The sequence below is a fragment of the Triticum aestivum genome, chromosome 5B, assembly GCF_018294505.1.
Source record: "Triticum aestivum cultivar Chinese Spring chromosome 5B, IWGSC CS RefSeq v2.1, whole genome shotgun sequence".
Taxonomy (NCBI): domain Eukaryota; kingdom Viridiplantae; phylum Streptophyta; class Magnoliopsida; order Poales; family Poaceae; genus Triticum; species Triticum aestivum.
This window is the reverse complement of record NC_057807.1, coordinates 87,091,793-87,118,682: the sequence shown is the minus strand read 5'-3', so window position 1 is coordinate 87,118,682 and position 26,890 is coordinate 87,091,793. Positions and strand designations below refer to the sequence as shown.

Here is a 26,890-nt window from a genome sequence, read left to right as displayed (position 1 = left end):
CACCCGCATTGTACTTTCCAGTCGCATTTCGTGGGGTTCCGACGGGCGGCGTGTGGGTGCTTAATCGGAGGGGAATCAAGGGGGGGGTTCGTCGGCGACTCGATTGCGATTGGTGATTGGCGATTCTTCTTGCCGTTTGTTGTTGGTTTTTATCGGAGTTCGAATGAGTTGTCAGAGGGACGGGGATTGGGGGTGCTTGTGGATTGTCGTACGATTTGCGACCAGGGTTAGGGTTTAGGGGTGGGAGGCCGGCGATTACGATTTTTCTACATGCGTTTATTCAAATTCGTTTCCATTTTTTGGGCGTGGAATTAAGGTTCACTCAGATATATAATATATGCATTTTTTTAAAAATTGTGAAATGCACATCCGATCCTAGTCTGTTTAGATGTGCTCTTGACTGTAGGCTGAGAACTCTTTGTAGTATATATCTTTCGGTTCGGCGATATAGGATATCGTTGTCGCCGCCTCCTAATTTTGACATGTCACCAGCTCTCTGGTTTTCTTCATTCTTACATTCGGTTTGGTGCTTGTGCAGAATGGTGGGCGGTCTCGGCGGATCTCTCTGCCGTACTCCGGCGAGGGCTCCTGAGGCGGAACAAGCCCGTGACGGCAAGACTGTTCCCGAACTCGTCCATGTCGTCACCAAGGACTCCACCATGGCATCCTCCCGGCCTCCTCTGCTCGCCGTCCATACACCGGCAGCACGGTTGAAGAGGAAGCTGGAGTGGCCCGTGGAGACGCCGAGGCTCCCGTCCCGGAGACGGTTCGCACCACGTGGCGAGGAGACGCCGTCGCGGGTGAGCCCAGCCCCCCGTGGCGCGATTGCCGCCACTCCTCGTGGGCATCGGGCTAAGACTGCCTATGGGGGGTCTGTGCAGCGGAAGCCAACTAAAAGCGCGAGGAAGCCGGCGTGCATCGTACAGAGGAGTGGTGGTGCCCGGGGGCTTGAGTTGGGGTTCTCGATGGTGGGGAGGTGTCTGCCGGCAATAGTGGTAAATTCCGCGGAGGTGCCGCATTATGAGCTCCAGGAGGACCCCTCGTTCTGGATGGAGAACAACGTGCAGGTACGCCCTACCGCTGAATTCTTTTTGCTGCTACCTAGCACCTAGTGCAATTGTATTGATTGGTTGGGGAGTATGACAGAGCAAGTGCATATCGTTTACTCATTCATCACAATTAACCATAATTCATTTACCTCATCTAGTATACTAAATAACAATGTTTGATTTGGAAAGTTCTCCTGTTATTGTGTACTATCCAAGACATGCGTTCTTTGATATTTTTTCCCTTTCTGTTTCCATTTATAACTGGCAAGTGTGTATTTTAGTTCTGAATTTGAGTCAGCGCATGTGTTGGAGAGTCGGCTTTGCTATACGAATTCTTTACATTTGTGGTTTAATATCCACGTTGTTATCCGTGTCCGTCCTTTAAACGACACAGAGAAAAATCTTCATGGTCACAGTCGGTGTTTGAAACAAGAAAGTGCGCAGAGCATCACATGGATTGGACAGCCAGAAACTCGCTTCACATTCGACCACGTTGCTTGTGAGTCAGTGAATCAGGTCAGCTTCAAAACAATCTGGTTCATGCTCTTGTGCTAATCCTTGGACTGTGATCAAATCTTGAATTTGCAGGAAGTGCTTTTTCTAGTTGCTGGTTTACGAATGGTGGAGAACTGTATGGCTGGATACAACAGCTGTGTATTTGCTTATGGGCAGGTATATTGTTATAACCTTAATTTTTCTTACTTATAATGTAAAGTTATATTCATGCGGTTAAACATTAAGTTGTTTGCAGACTGGATGGAAGTGGGAAGACACACACAATGCTTGGCGAAATCAGTGAGTTGGGAGTGAAGCCTGGTCCAGAATGTGGCATGACACCACGTATTTTTGAGTTCTTGATTGCGAGAATCAGAGCGGTAATTTTTCTTCCTCTGTTGATTGATAACACAAGGCTTGTTGCTGACAACATTGTGATGTGTCTTATACTGCTATGGATTCCAAATCTGTTATGTGTGAATCCTGAGATTGCAGGAAGAAGAGAGCAGGAGGGATGAGAACCTTAAGTACAACTGCGAGTGTTCTTTCCTGGAGATTTACAATGAACAAATTACAGATCTTCTTGACCCTTCATCCACAAATCTTCAAGTATGCTTTCTTGCTGTTGCTAAGTGTATGATCTAGTAGTGCGATGTACTAAGCATGAAACTTGATGTGCAGCTCCGAGAAGATACGAGGGTTGGTGTCTATGTTGAAAATGTGACTAAACGTGAAGTTACGTGCGTCAGTGACATCATAACACTTTTGATGCAGGTAAATACGTTTTTTCTAGGATTTTCTTCTTCTTGCAAGTATCCTATGATGACTGTCTGTGTGCATATGCCTGAAACCTACTGCAGGGTTCTGCGAATAGGAAAGTCTCTATGACGCATATGAATCATGCAAGTAGCCGCTCCCACAGTGTTCTCACATGCACTATTGAGAGTAGGTGGGAGAAGGATTCCATATCTAACACACGGTTTGCACGATTGAATATAGTTGATCTCGCCGGGTCTGAAAGGTAGATCTATATTCTCACTTGCCTCACAATTTATCTGGCCGGGTCTGAAATCCCAATCCGTTGATATATGCATTTAAATCAGGCAAACGTCATCTGGTGCTGAAGGTGAGAGGCTGAAGGAAGCTTCTAATATCAACAAATCATTATCAACACTCAGGTTCGTGATTAACACTCAAAATCGCAAAACATATTTTAATATGAAAAAGGATTATTTACGCTTTTATTCAGTCATGGCTACTTTCCTGGATTGTGAATTTCAGCCATGTGATAATGAGTTTAGTTGATCTTACACATGGAAAGAAAAGGCATGTTCCTTACAGGGACTCAAGATTGACGTTTCTTCTCCAGGTAAGAACCTCGAGATACCAATACCATGCTATTGTTTTACTTGTTGCTGTTTTCCCTTGATGTCTAGCCAGTGTCATTCTACTCCCTTTGCTTATAGGATTCACTTGGTGGAAACTCCAAGACATTGATCATTGCAAACGTCAGCCCTTCATTGTGGTAATGAACTCTGTGACTTTGATCCAAACTGAAGAAAGCATGAGATCTTGTTTGGGATGCTCATACAACTTCTTGTGTGTTCATGTAGTTCAAGTAATGGAACACTCAGTACTCTCAAGTTTGCTCAGCGTGCAAGGCTCATTCAGAACAATGTATGTATTTCATTCTTAAGTCAGTTTCTTTTGTTACAAATATATCGTAGGTTACCATCACTTGAAATTTCTGTTCTCTTCAAATCTGAAGGCGGTTGTCAATGAAGATGCTATAGGGGATGTGCGTGCTTTGCAAGATCAGATACATGTCCTGAAGGTTATGTCTGCAGAATTTTAGTCCTACTTTCGTTCTGTATAACAGTGCTGTAAACTGAAAGATCATTTTATCAGGAGGAGCTTGCTGTCATCAACCTTGAACATGTGCCTCGAACACATGGAGCCCTTGAAACTGAAGAGCAGCGCAAAGCTGAGGTTGTTTGTCATCTATGTAAGGACAGGGAATCTGCCATTTGCGAATTGCAGATACTGCGGTCTCAATTTACCAAGCTTCTGCAAGAAAAGGAAAATGCGGAAGAATGCCATCTCTGGAGTCAAAGAACTATTAAAGATTTAAGTTCTGAGGCCCTTGAATTGAAGTCAGAAATAATTGACAAAGAGAAGGGCTATGAAGCTAGAATGAAAGAATTGGAGATAGATATGCAAGAAAAGGATTGTGATGCCACAACATCACTTATTTTATGGCATAAAGAGAAAGAGGTAACGTCTTGAAAGGCCATTAGGCTTCCATTGAAGTTCTCATTGCATAATTCGTTTTGTGTCCTCCTGAACAAATTAAACAGTTCGACTTGTAAATTAGCATATATTCACAGTAGATTCGTTTCTATTTCCAGTAAGGATTTTACTAGATTTTTTATACAAGTAGGTAAAGCGGGGCGAAAGCCTTTTTCGGTTAAAATGGTTTTAATGTGTAAAGTAATAGGTAGTAGGAGAGTGCTTTATGGTGCTCTATGGATTTTTGCAGAAATCTGTCCTTCTTTAGGTTATGCAACATACTGACATTGCCTCATACAAAAGTTTATTATTGCCAGGTTTATTCTTCAAAAAAAGTTGTTTTATATTTTAGACATGGAACAAAATTATCAAAGAACTCAAAAGAACCTATGGCGTAATTTAGCATCATCTGCTGAATATCCCTGAGTCCTAACCATCTTCTGGCGAATGATAAATAGTGAACTCTGTGAAATTTCATGTGTTGGATCAATTCACCACTGTATTGGCTCTGCAAGACATGATGGAATTTGATGTGGTTGGATCAATGCATTTGTTAATTTATTTTGGCATACAAGCAACAGAGAGCATGTATTCGAGGATAAATTGTTATGTTTAATAATTCAGTTTGTTGATTTGGTCGATCATTATTTCTTGTTTTCAAATGTGATAATTCTTTCAGGTACTTGAATTTGAGCTCTCAGAGGCAAAATGTCTTGCACAACAGAAATCAACTGAGGCATCAATTCTTTTTGCCAAGTTTCAAGAGGCACAGGCAACTATAGCTGATGCAGACTCTACAGTCAAGGCACTTGAATTTGAGCTCGCAGAGGCAAAATGTCTTGCACTACAGAAATCAGTTGAGGCATCAATTCTTTTAGCCAAGTTTCAAGAAGCACAGGCAACTATAGCTGATGCAGACTCTACAGTCAAGGCACTGGTGGAATTGAATGAAAATGCAAAACATCAAGCAGAGAAGTACAAGCAAAAGGAATCTTCATTTACTATTGAAAAGGATGACTTGCTAAGTGAGGTCAGTAGTTTGAAGATGCTGCTGGATGTGAAGGAACTAACTTACCTGGATATGGAAAATAAATTTGGATCAAGCCTGCTTGAAGCAAATGAGGTAGCTCTTGAACTGGAAGATGGCATCAGACACCTGAAGAATTCGCTAGCGGAGAACCTTGAGTTTGTTTTGTCTGATATTGAATGGATGAAGTCAAAACTTCAGCAGTTTGCAGAGTTGGCAAGAGCTTGGTTGGAGGAGAATTGGTTAGAGATAATTGGAAAAGATTATGCTGTTTCTGTGTTACACCTCTGCCATATGGGGATTTTGTCGGCGAGAATTACTGGGCTGCATGCAGAAAATGGTCTCCTTCAGCGTGGGATCCGCGAATCTGATTCTTCGATATCTATGCTGCGAGAGCACAATGATAAAGCAAAGAATGAACTGGAAATGTGTAGTGTTCTCAAAAGAAAGTTACTACTCGACATCAACAGCAGGTTTTGTTGTATTGCCAAGAAGGAACAAGAAGCAACTGAACTGAGCTCAAGATTGGATTCTTTCGGGAAGAAAGTTATGCATTTGCAAGCACAAGAAAAAGCAATGTTGGCACGGTCAGGTTCCATGTATAATGAGCTATCCGTTTTGACTGAAGAGATTGATGCTACCAACAGGAGTTCTTTGGCAGCTCAATCCAAAGAAAAAGAAGAGCTGCATAACCAGTTGGACAAAGCTTTGTTTCTCAATAGAATGTTAAAGGACACGATGCTTAAGGTTGTGAGTCTGCCTGAAGTACACAGTGGTATACCTGCAAATGATATTAACGGGTGCAATGAATTTGAGTTGTGCAGTTGGCTTGTAAACTACCACCACGAGTCGGTTATGATCAATACAATTAAAAATGATATTGAATCTTTTGTTTTTGCTTCAGAATTGGAGCAACACAAGGTACAACTGCAAAAACAGAACCTTATGTTTACTGAAGTACTTGAACGGATGAAGACAGAAGTAACTTTGTGGAGAGTTGACCAGGATTTGGGCAGTGTTGCAATTTATGATTTACATGAGGAGAACAGTAATATAATGATTCATTTGAAGAACCTGAAGCGGGACAAGGATGAAGTTATGGAAAGCCTACTTGCAATGAGCAAGGAAAACCCAAAACTTAGTTATGTAATTGACTCCTTAGAGTCCAACATCAGATCCTTGCAAACAGATCGAGATGGAAAAGCCAAAGATCTTATGGAGTTGCAATGCTCCCATGCAGCCTTATGTAAAGAGCTTGAGTTGAAAGCCAAGGTCATTAAACTCGGAATTTCAATTGAAAATGCTTTGAAGTCAGAGAATGATTCACTGAGACATGAAATGCTACATATTCTGCGCAAGGACAGCAGGATGGTTGATTTGGTTTCTAATATTGATATGGAGAAGTTATCTGTCTCCATTCAAGCATGTTTGGAACAAATTACTGCTCAAGTACAAATGTACATCGATGAACAATCAACCATGATGATGAAGTTGTCCAATGACTTAAACTTGGTTCAATTGTCTGTTGAGGAATTGAGCACCCATAATTCCTCTTTACAGTCTGAACTAGCTAGGAAAGATGAATTGGCAAAGGGCTTGTCATTTGATCTTAGCATACTACAGGAGTCAGCATCTGTTGCAAAAGGTCAAGCAGATCAACTTGTTGCGTTGGCTGAAGCAATTAAATCATTAGAACCTGAGGTTGCTTCTAAATCACATGATCTTGATAATCTTGTTTCTGGAAGCCAGCCACTAGAAGCTCAAATCATGAAGAGTAATGAAAAGATTTCGGTGCTAGAGGAGCAACTAGCAAGTACAGTTGGTGAACTAAATGCAGTTTCTGTGGAGAACACTGAATTGAGATCTCAGCTCAACCATATTGAACGGATCAGTTACTCTAGGAAAGAGGAGTTGGCCCATAGAAGTAATTCCACTGAAAGAATGGAAGAAGGGTTGATTGAGCTGAGAAATTTACTTGATGAAAGGAACAACTTATTTCAAAACTTGCAAAATGACTTCTCCAAGCTTTCCTACGAGAAACAATACTGTGACTCTCAGGTGCTTATGTTGAGAGAGAAGCTGGAGATGGCTCAGGCAGTGGCCGAAAAAAATGAAGCAATTGCTATGGATGCTCGACAGGTGCGTATCTCTTAATACTGCTTGCATTAATTTCCTTGTATAACCCTTGTGTTGTACTTCTACAGATAGCGGATGAAAGGAAGACATATGCTGAAAAGAAGGATGAAGAAGTAAAACTATTGGAGAGGTCAGTTGATGATCTTGGAACTGATGTATGTGCTGTGGAGAACCTGGTGAGCTGTCTACTTCTACTTCAGTGTTGATTTATTGTTACTTACTGCTGTAACTTTTCTTAACAATAACAGTGGTTATTTCCCTTAAGGTGCGCGACATCAAGAAGGAAGCAGAACGACAAAGAATGCAGAGAGAAGAATTAGAGGTGGAGCTGCAGAAAGTCAGGCAACAAATGTCAGCTGTACCATCCTCTGGGGAAGCAGGGAGTTCTGTGGAAGATAAAAGGATTGATTTGACTGACTCATTCAGGTGCATGGATTCAAATTTTTGTTACCAATTCCAATGTTGTAAGGTTAACCTTTGCCTTAACTTTCTCCTGCAGACACTCAAGAAATGTACATAATGACAATGAACTTGATGAGCAGCAGGGGAATAATCACCAAAGCATCGAGCTTCCTGATAAAAGGGTTACAAAAATCTCAAGGTCAAAAACTGAGCTTGACATGCACTGTACACAGCAACCCATGTCTAATGAAGATCCCAGAGTGCAACATCTTATGGAAAAACTGAAAAGAAAGCAAGCTGCAATTCGGAAGGCGCGCAACTACAAAAATCCCTCACCAGACTATAGCTGGGTCAACAGCTTGGGGTAGCTGGGTCAAAATCAGGACAATTTTTTTGTCTAGCAGGATGTTGTTGAATGGCAGCAGCGTCTTGAAAGTAGATGGAGTATAGCTTTGTCGTTGTACTTATGATTGTGCTAACTTGATTGATGGTGAACCTAACTTGAAATTGAGTTAAATATAATGCAATGTTGGGTTACGGAAAATGAAAGAATTTTACTTATTGCAAATGCATTTTGATTTAATATCTCCAGTGCAGAGACAAACTTACCATGCTTTATGCGCTTCATTGTGCCTGTTGAAAAAACAAATCTCTGAAAGATTCTAACCTGATTATGCCTGACTGCCTGGCTGGTTCAGTCCTGATAAGTGACTGCTCATGCCCTATTCTGCTCACTGAATTTGACAGCAATGCAGGAGAATCTTCCCTATCTGTGGTATTCGCTCCAGGTCAAGTCCTACTTCTTTTGTGTACTGTGAGTTTATTTCCCATAAATGTACATCGAGTGTTAAATGTGAGTAGGGCACCTTGTCATAAAGGGACAAAACTTGAACTTGACATAAATATGTGGATAGGGTATCTGAACATTACCCAAAAAGGCTTTCGCCCCGCTTTATAAATAAAGCAACCACCAAGCACAAAGTACCAAGGTCACAACAAAACGCACCACACACGCACACAAAGCCACCGCGGCCCGGTCCAACACACACACACACACACACACACAGAGACCAACAGACCTAAGTCCAGCTGTGGGCACAACACAACAAGCCCAACACAGGAACACGACGAAATAACACATAAACGGCAGGGCGGTGGCGATGGCGAGAAGATAACGATCTAATCTGGTTCCGGTGGTGGTGGGGGAAGCGATGGAGCCATCCGGCGAGCCATCGTGCGAAGCTGGGAGATGATGGATGTGATGGCGTCTCTCTTCCTGGGGCGGCTAAGCGGCCGCCAAAGCTGCAAGTAACCAGACCATTTGAACAAAGCGTCAGTAGCATGACAAAGAGGAATGCGCTGAATCACAAGTTTATTCCTAACAGTCCACAGCGTCCAGGCAAGCACCCCAATGGCCAGCCACCTAATGTGGTGTACCGCGGATGGGATTGCCTGGAGGTCGGCGAAGAGAGCGGGGAAATTGTTGTGGTCCCAGCTTCCACCCACTATCTCGCGGAAACAGCTCCATAGGAACTGCGCGGACACGCAGGTGAAGAAGATATGGTTCGAGTCCTCTTCCGGCCCGCAGAGCGGGCATCGCCCATCACCAGGGCCATTGCGTTTCAGGACCTCCATGTCGAACGGGAGGCGACCGCGAATCCATTGCCACAAGAAGATCCTAATTTTCAGGGGAAGGCGAATCTCCCAGATGGAGGAGAGCGCCTCATGGCCAGGCGAGGGGGCGATGGCCTGGTAAAGAGATTTGGTTGAGAATTGTCCAGAAGGCTCTAGTCGCCAACTGGAACGGTCATCTTCGGTCGTAAGATCAGGCTCGTGCAAGGCAATGCAGTCGAGCAGCTCCTGCCAGTCGGCGGTCTCGGCCGGGCCAAAAGGTCTCCGAAACGCGAGTTGCCCCAAGTCAATAAGGGTTGCCGCGACAGAGATCTGCGGGGCAACCGCTATGGAGAACATGTCGGGAAAGTGGGCCGCGAGGGGCAAGTCGCCAGTCCATCTATCGAACCAGAACAGTGTGGCAGTGCCAGATCCGACCTCAGTCGAGGTCCCGATCCAGTGGACCGGAAGGAGCTGAATGACGGATTGCCAGAACTGGGAGCCCCCAGATCGCTGGCAGAAAGCAAGAGGTTGGCCACGGAGGTATTTCTGCTGAATGATGCGAAGCCACAGTCCACCATCTCCGTTGGCAATCCGCCAAAGCCACCGAGTCAGGAGGGCAATGTTCATGCGTTTGGATGACATGATCCTGAGACCGCCCTGGTCGCGAGGCTTGCAGATCTCTGACCACCTAACCATGTGGTACTTCTGCTTATCACCCTCACCGGCCCAGAAGTAGCGCCCCTGGACTGTGGCGATCTCATGATGAAGAGTCTCCGGAAGGCCGTAGAAGCTCATGATGAACAAGAGTCGGCTGGAGAGGGACGAGTTAATAAGCACCACACGGGCTGCTTTCGAGAGCCACCGACCCTGTCAGGGCTCGATATGGTGCTGAAGCTTCCCCACTGTGGGGCGCAGGTCGGCCACCGTGAGCCTAGAGTCACTAATGGGTATCCTCGGATACGTCGTGGGGAAGCTCCCAAGCTGGCAGTTAAGCCGATCCGCAATGCTCTGGCGGTCGTCTTGGGAGTATTCCAAGACCATCACCTCGCTCTTGTCGAAGTTGACCCTAAGGCCAGACATCTGCTGGAAGCACAGCAGAAGGAACTTGAGGTTCGAAATATCGCTCGCCGAGCCTTCCACCATGATGATGGTGTCATCCGCATATTGGAGAAGGGAGATCCCGTTCCCTCCAACAAGATGTGGGACTATACCCTTAATGTGGCCCGCAGCCTTGGCCTTATCAAGGATGGCAGCCAGAGCATCGGCCACTATGTTAAACAGGAACGGGGCGAAGGGGTCGCCCTGGCGTACCCCACAGAAAGTGGGGAAGAATGGGCCGATCTCCCCATTAATGTTCACCGCGGTCCGACCCAAGGATACCATCTGCATCACCCTGGTCACCCAACGATCGTCAAAACCCTTACAGAGAAGACATTCCCGAAGGAAAGACCAGCTAACCGTGTCATAGACCTTGTGGAAGTCCAGTTTCAGGAAGACTGCCTTGAGGTGTTTGATGTGAACCTCATGGAGTGCGTCAAGGATATAACGGCCATGGATGAAGGCCGACTGATCAGGGTGAGTGATCTGGTCGGCAATAGGGGCCACCCTAATGGCGTACCCCTTCGCGAGGATGCGGAAGATGATGTTAATCACTGTAATCGGTCAGAATTGGCGGATATCCAAGGCCCCGGTCACTTTGGGGATGAGGGTGATTACGCCAAAGTTGAGTCGGGCGAGGTCGATGTACCCGACCAAGAACTCATCAAATAGGGCCATCACCTCAGGTTTGATCACCTCCCAGAAAGTCTGGAAGAACTTCACTGGGAGCCCATCTGGACCGGGAGCTGAGGATGGATTCATGCCCTTAATTGCCGCCCAAACTTCTGCCTCAGAGAACGGTGCCGTGAGGGCCGCGTTGTCCACATGCGGAACGCAACTGTGGGCAGGCCAAATGTCTTGCGCAAGGGCAAGACCTCCCCGAGGGGAGGCAGAGAATATGTCTCTATAGAAGCCGTTAACATGAGCCCGGATGTCCTCGGGCCGCTGCAGGAGGGTCGCTCCGTCCCAAAGGAGAGGGATGGAGTTCCGGCGTCGGCGGGCGTTAGCGATCGCCTGAAAGTAGGCGGTATTGGCGTCCCCTTTGAGGACCCAATTCTGAGTACCCCGCAAACGCCAGTAGGCTTCCTCGTCTGTGTAGATGACCGTGAGCTGGTCTTCCAAGTCGTATCTAAGCATCCATTCATCGGCAGAGAGTCCAGCGGCATCAGCCTGCAGGTCGAGAGCCTGGATGTCTGCAAGGAGGACTTTTTTCCGCTCCCGGATGTCCCGGCCAACGTTTGCACCCCAAACCTTCATGAATTGCCGTGACCGCTTGGCGCAGAAGTGCCAGTTGTCAACGGCCGACAGGGATCAATGGGGGGCCTCACACGCCTCGCGCTACCGTGCGCCTACCACGGCGGAAAACCCAGGCTGGCGCAGCCAAAAGGTTTCGAAGCAGAATCGGGGCGGTAGGGGAGGATGCTCATTATCCGAAGAGAGGAGTAGGGGGACGTGATCTGAGCCAATCCGCCTAATTTCCCGGAGCGAAGCTAGGGGGCAACGAATGTCCCACTCAGGGAAGGCGAAGACCCTATCGAGAACGGAGCGAGTCGGCTCCACTTGTCGGTTTGTCCAAGTGAACCTGGCCCCGACTCGATCGAGCTCGCGAAGGCCCATGTCAGCAATGCAGTCATTGAACATCTGCATCCGAGGGAAGTTCACCAAATTATTGCTCTTGTCTTTCTCTGAACGGATGAGGTTGAAATCACCTCCTACCACAACCGGTAGCTGGGCGGACGCCACCTTCGTGCGGAGCTCACCGAGGAAGGTCTCTGAGTGGCGGTGGTCGGCTGGGCCATAAACCGCAATGATTTCCCATTTGAAGTTTAGGGCCCGCTCGAAGATCTCCATGCTCACGAAGAACTCACCCCGATCCATGCTACCCACGTCAAAGGTGGCATCCTTCACCCCTAGGAGGATGCCACCCGAGTGGCCCGTACTCCCACTAGAAGGGAGCCCGTATCTGAACATTTGATACTCTGATTCCGAGCTCTGTTGCTGTCTTTGCTATCCAGTTGTCAGTTGCACCACAAGATACTCTGACAATCTCCTACGACACTCTAGTTATTAGACTTCACTGAAAGCAGAGAATGCTTATAACATATGTCAGTAGATTCCTTGTGCTCAGAAACCAAAAGTTGTCGGTCTTATTATGTCATGCTTTCATCTGCAAATTTGAGTGACTTTTTGAATGGGGTACGTCTGTACAGTCAGTATGGTATACTGTTCATGCAAGGATGTATGGCCTAGGCCTTGGGCTTGGGTACCTCAATGGCATTGTGGCCACTTCCTTACATAAGCATTGGCTCGTGGGGCTTCTTAGCAAAGGTAAGAGGCTTCTTGTCTTTCTACTTTTTAGACTTTCAGATCATGCAGTGGCCGGCATTGCTGAGTGCATGGCTGTCTTCTTATTAGTGCCCTAAAAGATGGCTCTTGTATGGGATATTTGTGATACATGTTGTATTTGGTATTGTAAATGTGCTTCCTGAGAAGAGTATAGGATTGAATGGCAGTACTCTTACAAAAGTGGCTCTAATTCTTTCAAATACTTGTAACTTTCTGTCTCCATTCTTTGAACTATTTGCCTAAAACAACATGATTGATGCCAGATGCTGGTACCACCGGCAATGCTATTTGTTTCTTTCTAGCCCAGCCTTGCATTGCCCCTACACATTCAGTTGGCCCTTGTTCTTCTTTTGAGAGAAAAGGGCTTCACCTGCCACAGAATCACCCACAGCCCTAAGTATGGCTGCCCCAGAATCAACCATACATTCCCTATCAACCTTCTTTGCATCCGAAAAAGGAGAAAGTTTGATAGAAGTATTTTTTTTAGACCCTTATCTACCATTCTTAAGAAGTTGCTCCCCACCACAAGGCATTCTCTTAACATGCAAATGGTCCAACTCAGCATGCCATGTCATCAGATACCAACCAATTAACCATTCTTAAGAAGTTGCTCCCCACTATAAGGCATTCTCTTAACATGCAAATGGTCCAACTCAGCATGCCATGTCATCAGATACCAACCAATCAAAAGTTTACAACTATCTCTCTCCCTGACCAGTTTCTCTCCCGTCCCAGTCGTACTTCCCCACAATATTAAAGTGCATATGTCACGACACACATTCAGTTACTAGCGTTGATTCCCCTCTCATATTAAAGTGCAAATGAAGCATCAGTTGTTTCCGCTTCAGTTCCATTTCAGCTGGTTGTTTCTTTTCGTTTCCAAGTGTAATAGCTGAACCCACCTTCCCCTTTCGAACTTTTCACCTACCTACAACCCTGAAGGCCAACCATAGCTCCCTTAGAAACAAAAAGACTGACTTTCCCTACGGCGTGACGGCAACAGACGATCTCCATGTGAAGTGCGCTCCTCCCACAAGACTGCCTGTCTTCTTCGCCTTTGACGCTTCTTGGGGTGTTGGACTCCTGCCGGGACGCAGTTCCGTTGCCGCCCATCGTGGAGGAGCACAACCAAATCGACATGCGCTCCTCCTCCGGTAATCGAGCTGGTCCGCCTCATGACCGACGACTCTCTGTATGTTGGGACACTGATGCGAGCTGGGCATCATTCCATCGCCTGCAACCTGAAATCCATATGGTGGAGGAAGAAGCAACTGATGAGGCCTCTACCTGCGCATCGTAGGTCCGCTCCGCGACCGTTGTGGGCTCTGAGGAGCGGCGAGGAGTCCCGCTCGATCAGTAAAGGCATCTTCCCCAGGATTTCACCTTCTGGCCAAATCAGCTTATCAGGTGGGCACCGCTGCACTTCCGTTCACATCTGATTTGGCTCTTTGTCCGGCTGCAGGTCAACACCTTTGACTATCCCCCGGTGGAGATGTTCTACTCTTTGTTTTGTGGGGAGGTGGCGATATTCTACTGCATAATTGTTATCGTTTTTTGGCCAACTGACCTCCTGCAGCTTGGGAGCAAGCCAACCATGCTGGTTCGAATGGCTTGTAATTTTTTTCCTTCAGGGCTCCCAAGCCAATGTCAGTAATGACATCTAATGGTTGCTTCTTAATTCCTGATACTAGATTTATTATGGGAACCTGTCTATCATATAGCTATATATTAATCTATCTCATCAGAATGTGCCTTGAGGACGGTCTATTTTAATTATTTATATGATGAAGAGTGTGCTCCTACAAACAACAATATCAAGAGGGTCACAGTGAGACATTGACACATTGCTCCAATGTATCTCCGGCTGCATTTGATGAGATTTTCAATGACATGCTGGTTTTTTGTAGAGAAGTGACATGCTGAAATAAAATGAGTGTTGGTCTTATCTAACAAACTGACTTCTATAGGGCAGTCTTGATTGCCTTTACAGGAAATATGTTTTTTTTCAATCAAGAAAGCTCCCATTGATTTATTTATTTGTTCCTACATGATGTACCAAGAAGGTTAGCAAACAATATCAGAGTGCGTATAGCTGATGAAGTCAAGCTAGAAGTGCCAAATAGTAAAACATATAACCTTCGGGTTTCCAAGGAAGGGAATGACCTAGTCTTTCAATCTGGATGGGAAACGTTTGCCAGTGCTTATGAACTTGAACAATGTGACATCTTGTTATTTGAGTACAGTGGGAGCTCCAGATTTGATGTTCGAATATTCGATCAAAGTTGTTGTGAGAAAGAGTTGTCATGTGTTACCATGAACAACACTTCTTGAGTCAATGAAAGGGACATGTCTCAGAATAATCATATGCAATCACCAAGAAATGAAAGGTCAACAACAATGCTCTTATATTTCTTTACAGAGAGAGTAATATTCTTGCCTATAATTTTATAAATTAGTAAAGTTAATGTTTTTTCTTAGTGTTATGTGATGCATACTAGCTCGTCTACCTTTGTGCAACATATGTATACGCGTGTGCACAACACTTGCATGTGTGAAATCGGATCTAAAGTTTCTCTAACAATTTCATCTCAACTAACATGGTAGATCTGGTAACATGAGGAGCAAATGTCACACAACATGCAAGGGGTGTTCTGTATTTCACTATTGGCAGCATATGGATAAAATGCATTTCTTCATGGTTAAGATGGATGTCAATGATTCAGAAAATGGAGTGGTAAGACATTGTCAATTACATGTTTTTTGTGTGCAAATATACAATTTCTATAGTTTTTTAGCTTGTTATTTTTGGGAACGAACTGATCCAACAATTCTGTAAATTTCATGCCAAAGTTGGGGGTTTCAAAACCATTCTCTCAATATACTTAACTGAAAAATTAAATTATTGCATGAAGCATGTCTGAGTAATCAAAGTTCTATGTTCAGAACTTTAACATGCTTTCTCTTGATTTTCTAGCAAAGTTAGCAGCACTAAGCTATTTTATGTATACAAAAGAAAAGGAGATTGCACAGGAGGGAACTATGTACCTGTTTACTTGGAGGGGGATGAGATTTCAAACCAGAACCTCAAGAACCACGATCTTGTGGTGAAGTCTACATATGGTTATGGAATGTTCATGGCTTTAGGATAGCTGAATACGCATGAAGACAAACTGACAATTGGATAGTTGTTGATCCAAATAAAAGAAATATTTCAGAAGCTATGTGCCATCCTGAAGAACAGAATGTACTTTAATCTCATATGACAAACTAAATTTGTAGGCTTCTCTTGATTGCCTTTATAGTGACTGCCTTAGCTCACAAGTAAAACATATTCCTATCTCATTATTCCTGTAGACCATACCAAAAAAGTTCACAAACAATGTAAGAGGGCAGATATCTGAAGAAATCAAGCTAGAAGTGCCAGATGGCCAAACTTGTTAGCCGCCCAATGCAGTAACTCTCATGCAATGCCCTTCTGAAGCCCAGATCGGTGATCCAGCCATCTACATACAAAGATTACAACCTTAGATGATTCCTGTCTTTTCTGTTGAGTTTTGTGTGCTAAAGTTTTCAAGTTTTGAGTGAGATCACGATGGATGAAGGAATAAGGAGTGGAAAGAGCCTAAGCTTAGGGATGCCCGAGGCACTCCAAGGTAATATTCAAGGACACCCAAGCATCTAAGCTTGGGGATGCCCCCAAAGGCATCCCCTCTTTCTTCTACCAACTATCGGTAATATCACTTCGAGCTATACTTTTATTCATCACATGATATAAGTTTTGCTTGGAGCGTCATGAATTATATCATTCTTTGCTTTGTTTGCTTTTTAGTTTGCCAAAATAAAAAAAATCCAATGTTTTTTGCATGGTAGATAATTTGATGCATGAGGCGCACTCCAAATTTCAAATCATTTGAACATATGAGTAGCTCTCAGCAAAAAAACAAATTAAGTCAAAGCAGTACACGAACAATAAACTTTTTTACGGAACCCAATTTTTTTTGCCGAGAGCTACTCAGATGTCCAAATGATATGAAATTTGGAGTTAACTTCACACACCAAATTATCTACCATGCCAAAATAATTTGATTTTTTAGTTTTTCTAGATTTTTTTGAATTTTTCTTCAGCGTTGGCGCAGATGAGCCTAGGCACCGAATCGTTGCTCTCTAATTCTTTCAAATATTTTGTGGATACTACATACAATCCTACTTGAGTACCTGAAAATGATTTTTGCCAATTGTTTGGACCAAATTATAACACACTTGTACAATTTTGAATTATTTTCTTCAAATGTCATGAAATTCATATAATCAATGGAATATAGCAAAAAAACTTCAAAAATTCAAAATCTTTTGGCAATATGGTCTACTTTGTGTGAAAATTGGATAAGTGAACTTTTGCATCTTATTTGTGCTACTTGCTTCACACATACGAAAAACCTCTTTTGGCACTTGAAAAATATAAAAAAAAATTCAACAAAATGTCATATTTACCATTTTTCTGGAAAGTAGTACACATAAAGGGACTCCATGCAAAAGGATTGTATTTTTTTAATTTGTTTCCATTTTCATTCACTTTTTGCAAAAATGGGGTCAACATTATCAGCATGGCTATTCATAGAAAGGGGTTGAGTCTTTTCAAATTTTTTGTGAATACTGCATATAATCCTACCTAAGTACCTTAAAATGATTTCCCCCACTTTTGTAACCAAACTATGACACACGTGTAGTTCAATTTTGAATTACTTTTGGTAAATGTCCAGAAATTCGTATAATCAATGGAATATAGCAAAAAGGCTCAAAAACTCAAAATCTTTTGATAGTAGGCCTCCAATATGGTCCATTTCATGTGAAAAATGCCAAAAAAAAATTCAATTTTGAATCTTATTTTTGGTACCCGCTTCACGAAAACACCAATTTTGGCACTTGAAAAATGATTTTTTTTACTTTATACCAAAATTTTGGAATCTCCCTTTGGCATGGCAAGCCCCATTTTTGTGCCAAATATCATCACCTTATATGGAAATATGGCATGGATATAGCCATGATCTTGGTCATTTTGATTGAAAGCCATGAACCTTCATAGGTGGTAGTCCATTTTCTAAACATTATTTAAAAATAACCATTGTATTCCTAGTTTATCATTTTTCCTTGAAAGTAGTACACATAAAAAGACTCTATGCAAAAGGATTACATTTCTTGAATCTTTTTTCTTTTTCTTTCATTTTTTATTCAAAATGGGGTCAACATTGTCAGCATGGATATTCATAGAAAGGGGATGAATGTCTCAACAATTTTTTGTGAATACCGCATATAATCCTACCAAAGTACCTTAAAATTATTTTTTCCACTTTTTGTAACTCAACTATGACACACTTGTAGTTCAATTTTGAATTGCTTTTAGTAAATGTCCAGAAATACATTTAATCAATGGAATATAGCAAAAAAGCTCAAAAACTTAAAATCTTCCGGCAGTAGGCCTATAATATTGTCCATTTCATGTGAAAATTGCAAAAGTTCAATTCTCAATCTTTTATGTTGTACTTGCTTCACAAAAAACAATATTTTTGGCACTTGAAAAATGATTTATTTACTTTTATAACAAAATTTCAGAATCACCCTTTAGCAATCTTATTTGGCATGGTAAGGCCCATTTTTGTGACAAATATTGTCACCTTATATGGAAATATGACATGGATATAGCCATGATCTGGGTCATTTGGCTTGAAAGTCATGAACCTTCATAGATGATAGTCCATTTTGTGAACACTTATTTTAAATAATCATTGTATTCCTAGTTTATCATTTTTCCTGGAAAGTAGTACACATAAAAGGACTCCATGCAAAAGGTTTGCATTTTTTTGGAATCTTTTTCATTTTTCGACATTGTCATCATGGCTATTCATAGAAAGGGGTTGAATCTTTCAACTTTTTTTGTGAATATTGCATATAATCCTACCTAAGTACCTTAAAAGGATTTTTCCACTTTTTATAACCAAACTATGACACACTTGAAGTTCAATTTTGAATTACTTTTGGTAAATGTCCAGAAATTCATTTAGTCGATGGAATATAGCAAAAAGGCTCAAAAACTCAAAATATTTCGGTAGTAAGCCTCCAATATGGTCCATTTCAAGTGAAAATTGCAAAAGTACAATTTTCAATCTTATTTGTGGTACTTGGTTCACAAAAAAACCATTTTTGGCACTTGAAAAATGATTTATTTACTTTTATAACAAAAATTTGGAATCACCCTTTGGCATGGTAAGCCCCATGTTTGTGACAAATATCGTCACCTTATATGGAGATATGATATGGATATGGTCCATTTCTTGTGAAATTTGCAAAATTTCAAATTTCAATCTTATTTTTAGATTATGGCGGCCGAAGTCGAGGACGAAGTGGTCAATTCGGTTTTACACTACATCAAAGCACATACGACTCACGAGGATGGAAGAGGATGGTGAGGCGGCCTCAGAGGTGCTCTCAATTCGTTGGGGTGGTTGGAGACGAGCGCACGACTCCGACCTAGACGACGCTAGGGTTCCACCAGGAGGAGATAGCAGACAGGGAGATGGAGCGTGCGAGAAAGGGCGAGAGAGAGAAGAGCGAGGAGGGTGTCCTTGACGTGGGAGTCTGCAGGCTGCCTCCAACCACTGAGCCACCTTCGCCATGTCCAGTGGCCACCGGCATGGACAGAGAGATAGGGAGCTTTTTTTCATCTGATTTCCCCTTGCACTATTGGTCCCACATGTAATATATATATATATATATATATATATATATATATATAGAGAGAGAGAGAGAGAGAGAGAGAGAGAGAGAGAGGAGGACGATGTGATTTGGTGCCCAAGCTCAGCTGCACCCGTGATGAGCAGGAAATTTAGAAAAACTAGTAGAATAATCCAAAAAATTCTGATTTTTTGGCATGGAAGATAATTTGGTGAGTGTAGTCCGCTCCAAATTTCAGGTCATTTGGACATGTGAGGAGCTCTCGGCAAACAAGACAAATTTGCAGTCTGACAAGGTGATTCGGTGCCCAATCTCAGCTACACCCATGGTGAGCAGAAAATTCACAAAAATAGTAGAGAAATTCAAAAACTTCCAATTTTTTGCATGGAAGATAATTTTGTGCATGGGGTGCGCTCCAAATTTAAAATCATTTGGACATGCGACTAGATCTCGGCAAAAAAAGAGACAAATTTGGAGTCTGTGAAAAAGTTTTCTGTTCATGTATTTTTCTTACCAAATTTGTCTTTTTTTCTAAGATAAACTCATGTGTCCAAATGATGTGAAATTTGGTGTGCACCTCACACACTAAACTGTCTTCCATGCAAAAATATTTGGATTTTTCTTATTTTTTTGGTACTTGTTTTGAACTTTCTCCTCCTAGGGTGCAGATGAGCTTAGGCTAAAAAAAATGGATATTCAGAGAGAGGAGTGGGTTTGTTTTTTTAGCAAGGGCCCATTGACATGTAAACATTTTAAGCGGCCCCATGTGTCGACATTTTTCATGGTCCCACTCGTCATGAACTCGTCCATCTAATGGTCAACATGATTGACCCAACGAAAATGCTCCATTTGGCCTTTTGTGAGCAGGTGGTGGAGTTGGGAGGGGAAAAAGAAGCAAAGTTAGTTGGCTTGGACAAAACTGAGAACCAGGGCACCAAAATAGAAATCTATCTTTCACAAACCTTCCAACAAATTTTACATGCACTTTATTTTTACTTTATTATCTACCACATTATCTTTTATTTGTCTTGTGCAACTAGCAAGACTAGCAAGGTTGATACCCTTGTTAGCACTATTCGGGACACAAGTGAAGTTTTATTTGTGTTGCAGAAATTATGCTTCTTGTTGCAGTGGATTGATACCTTGATTTCTCAGCAAGGGAAATCTTTCTACTTACTACAAACTCCTGCTCTTAGGAGTGCAACTAGCTGTTAGGCTATATACCTAGCAGTGACCAGTTCCTAAAAGTGCAAAAAATTCCCATAATGTATTTTGGTAATTGATGTCAACATATCTCAAGGGACTAAGATTTTACTAGATTTAGCTTATTTTTGGAAAGTTCCCTTAGGTTGCAACAAAGGAGATGTAAGGTGACACCCATACATTATCATGAAGACAAGTGTTGGAAAGCCAAGGACTTCTCCTTTTCATTTTAGTGATCCAGATCACACTAGGAATGCAGATACAATCAAAAGGGGAATGGGGTTGCTAAGCTGAGTATCTTTCTTTTAGTGATTAAAGATCAAACTCCAGTGCCCTCAAAAGCTTTCATTTTATCCACTCTATCTATCTAAATTCACACCTCAGATCTGCTAAGACCTTCCAGTCAGAACCGCCAACCAGTTCGTCCAGATATAGCCATTGCAAAACCTACCTATTAGGAGCTGCCAAGTACTTGAAACCACCGAAGCGTCTGGAGTTTCTGTCTTGTAATTGTTGAAACCATTTGCTCCGAATTTTTGAAGCGGTTACAAAGAGTATGACAAAGATGTGGTAATCTCCTCAGAGCCTCCGAATGCTACCGATGACCTGCAAGTGCACATGGGTGTTCTAGCACTTTCTTGATAAGTGAAGATCGAACCCACAGGGAGCAAATACAAAGGAATTACAAACCCAGCAACTACGCTATTACTTACGCAATTACGTACGCACCCAAACCGTAGTTTGGAAATAGCCTATTAGAGTAGGTTTCTAGGAAGACAAATAAAAGGGTTGAAGGCAGAAAAATAAAGAGACTAAGCTAAGGGAAATAGTGCTTGAGTAGTAAACGTTCTCGAGAAAATTAGAGTCATCACTACAAGTATGATACTAATAACACATGATAGACATGGCTCTCTAACTGTATCACTAATCCACTTGTATATGATCTTGCGTGGCAGGAACCAATAAAGTATGCATCCGCCCTCCGGTTACCGTGTACACTCGTGCCACCACCATGCTTTCCCACTCCGGTTATCAAAATGATGATTAAGGGGAGTGAACTCCCCATGATGGCGACCTTAAGTTTAGGGGTTCTCCACTAATCCCTATTTCAATCACCAGGGATGAAGGGAGATTATGAGTGTCACCACCTACCATCCACAACTAGCCTGCTCACCAACATAAATCACCTCAAGCATAAATCACCTCAAGTCCATAAGTGGCTAATGCTGTGTGGGAGCCCTTCACAACACCACGAGACAATCAACCCAATGCATATGAAGAGAATGATCGGATCTCTTATTCAACAAAGTACTAATCATGCAAAGGTTCATCAAATTCCTCAAGAACTAATACAACTACTCAAACATAGGAGAGGGAGAAGGCAAGTTACAAGATGGCACGAAGCTGGTGGAGGAGAGGAGCATGGCGGCAGTGACGATGGCAGCAACGCCTGCGGATGAGACAGTAATGGTGGTGGCGCCAGTGATGAAGACCGCACTAGCCCAAACGTCGGTGTGCGTGGTGGGGACGCCCCATCTTCATCCTATTAGCTTGTCCCTTCTCTTATGTATGGAGGTGGTCTTGGAGCAGAGATGGAGATGGATGATGGCTGCATGTGAATCGATGATCGAGGTGTATAGGATTGGAGGTGCTTATATGAAGGCCTCCCGGTGTCTCATTGCTACGTCTTGAGCTTGTGTTCGTTTTCCTTGAAGAGGAAAGGGTGATGCATCAATAGTAGCGTAAGTATTTCCCTCAGTTTTTGCGAACCAAGGTATCAATCCAGTAGGAGGCTCCTCAAAAGTCCCACGCACCTACACAAACAAACAAAGAACTCGAAACCAACGCAATAAAGGGGTTGTCAATCCCTTCACGACCACTTGCGAAAGTGAGATCTGATAGAGATAGTATGATAAGATAAATATATTTTTGATATTTTATAATATAGATGCAAAAATAAAAGATGCAAATAAAAGTAGATTGAAAGCTTATATGATAAAAGATAGACCCGTGGGCCATAGGTTTCACTAGAGGCTTCTATCAAGATAGCATAAGTATTACGGTGGGTGAACAAATTACTGTCGAGGAATTGACAGAAAGAGAATAATTATGAGATTATCTAGGTATGATCATGTATATAGGCATCACGTCCGTAACAAGTAGACCGACTCTTGCCTGCATCTACTACTGTTACTCCACACATCGACCGACTCCTGCCTGCATCTAGAGTATTAAGTTCATAAAGAACAGAGTAACACATTAAGCAAGATGACATGATGTAGAGGGATAAACTCAAGTAATATGATATAAACCCCACCGTTTTATCCCCGATGGCAACAATAAAATACGTGCCTTGCTACCCCTGCTGTCATTGGGAAAGGACACCGCAAGATTGAACCCAAAGCTAAGCACTTCTCCCATGGCAAGAAAGATCAATCTAGTAGGCCAAACCAAACTGATAATTCTAAGAGACTTGCAAAGATAACTCAATCATACATAAAAGAATTCAGAGGAGATTCAAATATTATTCATAGATAAACTTGGTCATAAACCCGCAATTCATCGGATCTCGACAAACACACCGCAAAAAGAGTTTACATCGAATAGATCTCCACAAGAGAGGGGGAGAACATTGTATTAAGATCCAAAAAGAGAGAAGAAGCCATCTAGCTAATAACTATGGACCCGAAGGTCTGTGGTAAACTACTCACAACTCATCGGAGGGGCTATGGTGTTGATGTAGAAGCCCTCCATGGTCGATTCCCCCTCTGACGGAGCGCCAGCGAAGGCTCCAAGATGGGATCTCGCGGATACAGAAGGTTACGGCGGTGGAAATTGTGTTTCGTTGGCTCCCTGGATGTTTTTGGGGTACGTAGGCATATATAGGAGGAAGAAGTACGTCGGTGGCCGCCCGAGGGGCCCACGAGATAGGGGGGCGCCCTGTAGGGGTAGGTGCGCCCTCCTATCTCATGGGACGCCTCGGCTGCTGCTTGGCTTGCACTCCAAGTCCTCTGGATCACGTTCGTTCCAAAAATCACGCTCCCGAAGGTTTCATTCCGTTTGGACTCCGTTTGATATTCCTTTTCTTCGAAATACTGAAATAGGCAAACAAACAGCAATACGGGCTGGGCCTCCGGTTAGTAGGTTAGTCCCAAAAATTATATAAATGTGTAAAATAAAGCCCATAAACATCCAAAAGGGGTAATGTAATAGCACGGAACAATCAAAAATTATAGATACGTTGGAGACGTATCAAGCATCCCCAAGCTTAATTCCTGCTCGTCCTCGAGTAGGCAAATGATAAAAACAGAATTTTTGATGTGGAATGCTACCTAGCATAATTCTCAATGTAATTTTCTTTATTGTGGCATGAATGTTCAGATCTAAATGATTCAAAATAAAAGTTCATATTGATAAAAGAAATAGTAACACTTCAAGCATACTAATCAAAGTAATCATGTCTTCTCAAAATAACATGGCAAAAGAAAGTTCATCCCTACAAAATCATATAGTTAGGCTATGCTTCATTTTCGTCACACAAAGATGTTCCCAACTTCTATACCCCCGATGACAAGCCAAGCAATTGTTTCATACTTAAATAATCTCAAACTTTTTCAACCTTCACGCAATACATGAGCGTGAGCCATGGTTATAGCACTATGGGTGGAATAGAATATGATGATGGGGATTGTGTGGAGAAGACAAAAAAGGAGAAAAATCTCACATTGACGAGGATAACCAACGGGCTATGGAGATGCCCATCAATTGATGTCAACATGAGGAGTAGGGATTGCCATGCAACAGATGCACAAGAGCTATAAATTAATGCTCAACAAAAGAAAACTAGTGGGTGTGCATCCAACTTGCTTGCTCACGAAGACCTAGGGCATTTGAGGAAGCCCATCGTAGGAATATACAAGCCAAGTTCTATAATGAAAAATTCCCACTAGTATGAAAAAGACAACCTATGAGACTCACTATATGAAAAATATGGTGCTACTTTGAAGCACAATATATGAGACTCACTACATGATAAACAAGGTGCTACTTTGAAGCACAAGTGTGGAAAAATAGATAGTAACATTGCCCCTTTTATTTATTTTCTTTTTTTCTTTTTCTTTTTTTTCTTTTTTTTGGGCTTTTTTTTCTTTTGGGCTTTTTTTTTATTTTTTCCTATTTTTTTCTTTGGGCAATGCTCTAATAATGATGATCATCACACTTTTATTGATTACAACATATGAATTACAACTCGAAACTAGAACAAGATATGACTCTATATGAATGCCTCCGGCGGTGTACCGGGATGGTGAAATGAATCAAGAGTGAGATGTATGAAAATTATGCATGGTGGCTTTGCCACAAATACGATGTCAACTACATGATCATGCAATGGCAATATGACAGAAGTAATGTATGTCATGATGATGATAAACGGAGCGGTGGAAAGTTGCATGTCAATATATCTCGGAATGGCTATGGAAATGCCATAATAGGTAGGTATGGTGGCTGTTTTGAGGAAGATATAAGGAGGTTTATGTGTGATAGAGCGTATCGTATCACGGGGTTTGGATGCACCGACAAAGTTTGCACCAACTCTCAAGGTGAGAAAGGGCAATGCACGGTACCGAAGAGGCTAGCAATGGTGGAAAGGTAAAAGTGCGTATAATCCATGGACTCAACATTAGTTAAAAGAACGCATATACTTATTGCAAAAATTTAGAAGTCATCAAAAATCAAGCACTATGCGCATGCTCCTAGGGGGATAGACTGGTAGGAAAAGACCATCGCTCGTCCCCGATCGCCACTCATAAGGATGCACAAGCCAGGTACACTTCATTTTTCAAATTTGTTACACAACTTTAACCATACGTGCATGCTACGGGACTTGCTAACTTCAACACAAGCATTATTTAAATTCATAATCACCCAATTAGCATAACTTTAATATCACTACCTCCATATCTCAAAACAATTATGAAGTATCAAATTGATCATAGCATCCAATTCACTTCCTATGATAGTTTTTATTATACCCAACTTGGATGCCTACCATTCTAGGACCAATTTTATAACCATAGCAAATACCATGCTGTTCTAAAAGACTCTCAAAATAATATAAATGAAGCATGAGAGACTAGCAATTCCTACAAAAATAAGCCACTGCCGTGCTCTAAAAGATATAAGTGAAGCACTAGAGCAAAAACTATCAAGCTCAAAAGATATAAGTGAAGCACATAGAGTATTCTAGCAAATTCTAATCAAGTAGGCTTCTCCCAAAAGGTGTGTACATAAAGGATGATTGTGGTAAACCAAAAAGGAAAGAATAATATAATACACGACCCTCCAAGCAAAACACATATCATGTGGCGAATAAAAACATAGCTCCAAGTAAAGTTACCAATAAACGAAGACGAAAGAGGGGATGCCTTCCGGGGGCATCCCCAATCTTAGGATTTGGGATATTATTGAACATCTTGGGGTGCCATGGGCATCCCCAAGCTTAGTATTTTGCCACTCCTTATTGCATAGTCCATCAAAGCTTTACCCAAAACTTGAAAACTTCACAACACAAATCTCAACAGGAAATCTTATAAGCTCCGTTAGTGAAAGAAAACAAAACCACCACATAAGGTACTGTAATTAAATCATTCTTTATTTATTTTGGTGTTAAACCTACTATATTCCAACTTCTCTATGGTTTATAAACTATTTTACTAGCCATAGATGCATCAAAATAAGCAAACAACACACGAAAAACAGAATCTGTCAAAAACAGAACAGTCTGTAGAAAGCTGTAACTAACACAAACTTCTGGAACTCTACAAATCCTACCAAAATAGGAAGTCCTGGGAAATTTGTCTATTGATCAGCATACAAAATAATCAACGCAAAATCACGTTTCTGTGATTTAACAAAACTAAATTCGTGCGTGCAAAGTTTCTGTTTTTCAGCAGAATCAAATCAACTATCATCATAGGTTATCCTATAGGTTCTACTTGGCACAAACACTAATTAAAAGATAAAAACACATATAAACAGAAGGTGGAAGCAAAATTTATTACTAAACAGGAACAAAAACAAAAAAACACAAATAAAACTGGGTTGCCTCCCAACTAGCGCTATCGTTTAACGCCCCTAGCTAGGCATAAAAGTGAAGATAGATCTAAGTAGTGCCATCTTTGGCACTCAATTCATAAGTAGATCGCATGATAGATTCATAAGGTAATTTGACTTTCTTTCTTGGAAAGTGCTCCATGCCTTTCTTTAATGGAAATTGGAATCTAATATTCCCTTCCTTCATATCAATAATCACGCCAATCGTTCTAAGGAAAGGTCTACCAAGAATAATAGGGCAAGAAAGATTGCAATCTATACCAAGAACGATAAAATCTACGGGCACCAAATTTCTATTTGCAACAATAAGAACATCATTGATCCTTCCCATTGGCTTTTTAATGGTAGAATCCACAAGGTGCAAATTTAAAGAGCAATCATGAAGATC

General features: G+C 42.2%; 1 protein-coding gene and 1 pseudogene across 1 annotated transcript; both read left to right on the top strand.

Moving 5' to 3' along the window:
* Positions 1 to 1,415: 1,415 nt before the first annotated feature.
* LOC123115749 (kinesin-like protein KIN-12F) lies at positions 1,416 to 7,925 on the top strand. Its single transcript, XM_044536844.1, has 16 exons — positions 1,416 to 1,565; positions 1,638 to 1,721; positions 1,801 to 1,924; positions 2,040 to 2,153; positions 2,226 to 2,318; positions 2,405 to 2,565; positions 2,648 to 2,722; positions 2,826 to 2,913; positions 3,011 to 3,069; positions 3,158 to 3,221; positions 3,313 to 3,378; positions 3,453 to 3,818; positions 4,513 to 6,999; positions 7,065 to 7,172; positions 7,262 to 7,422; positions 7,496 to 7,925. The coding sequence occupies exons 2-16, from the start codon at positions 1,714 to 1,716 to the stop codon at positions 7,764 to 7,766; spliced, it is 4,245 nt and encodes a 1,414-aa protein (XP_044392779.1). The 5' UTR covers positions 1,416 to 1,565; positions 1,638 to 1,713; the 3' UTR covers positions 7,767 to 7,925.
* A 5,706-nt stretch (positions 7,926 to 13,631) lies between these two features.
* On the top strand, positions 13,632 to 15,897 carry LOC123114669 (B3 domain-containing protein Os12g0591400-like; annotated as a pseudogene).
* Positions 15,898 to 26,890: the final 10,993 nt, after the last annotated feature.

What these genes read in the sequence shown, in the direction of transcription:
- LOC123115749 (XM_044536844.1), top strand. An exon ending in AACGTCAGCCCTTCATTGTG is followed by an intron (nt 3,070 to 3,157) that starts GTAATGAACTCT and finishes GTGTTCATGTAG; the next exon opens with TTCAAGTAATGGAACACTCA. An exon ending in TATGTGCTGTGGAGAACCTG is followed by an intron (nt 7,173 to 7,261) that starts GTGAGCTGTCTA and finishes ATTTCCCTTAAG; the next exon opens with GTGCGCGACATCAAGAAGGA.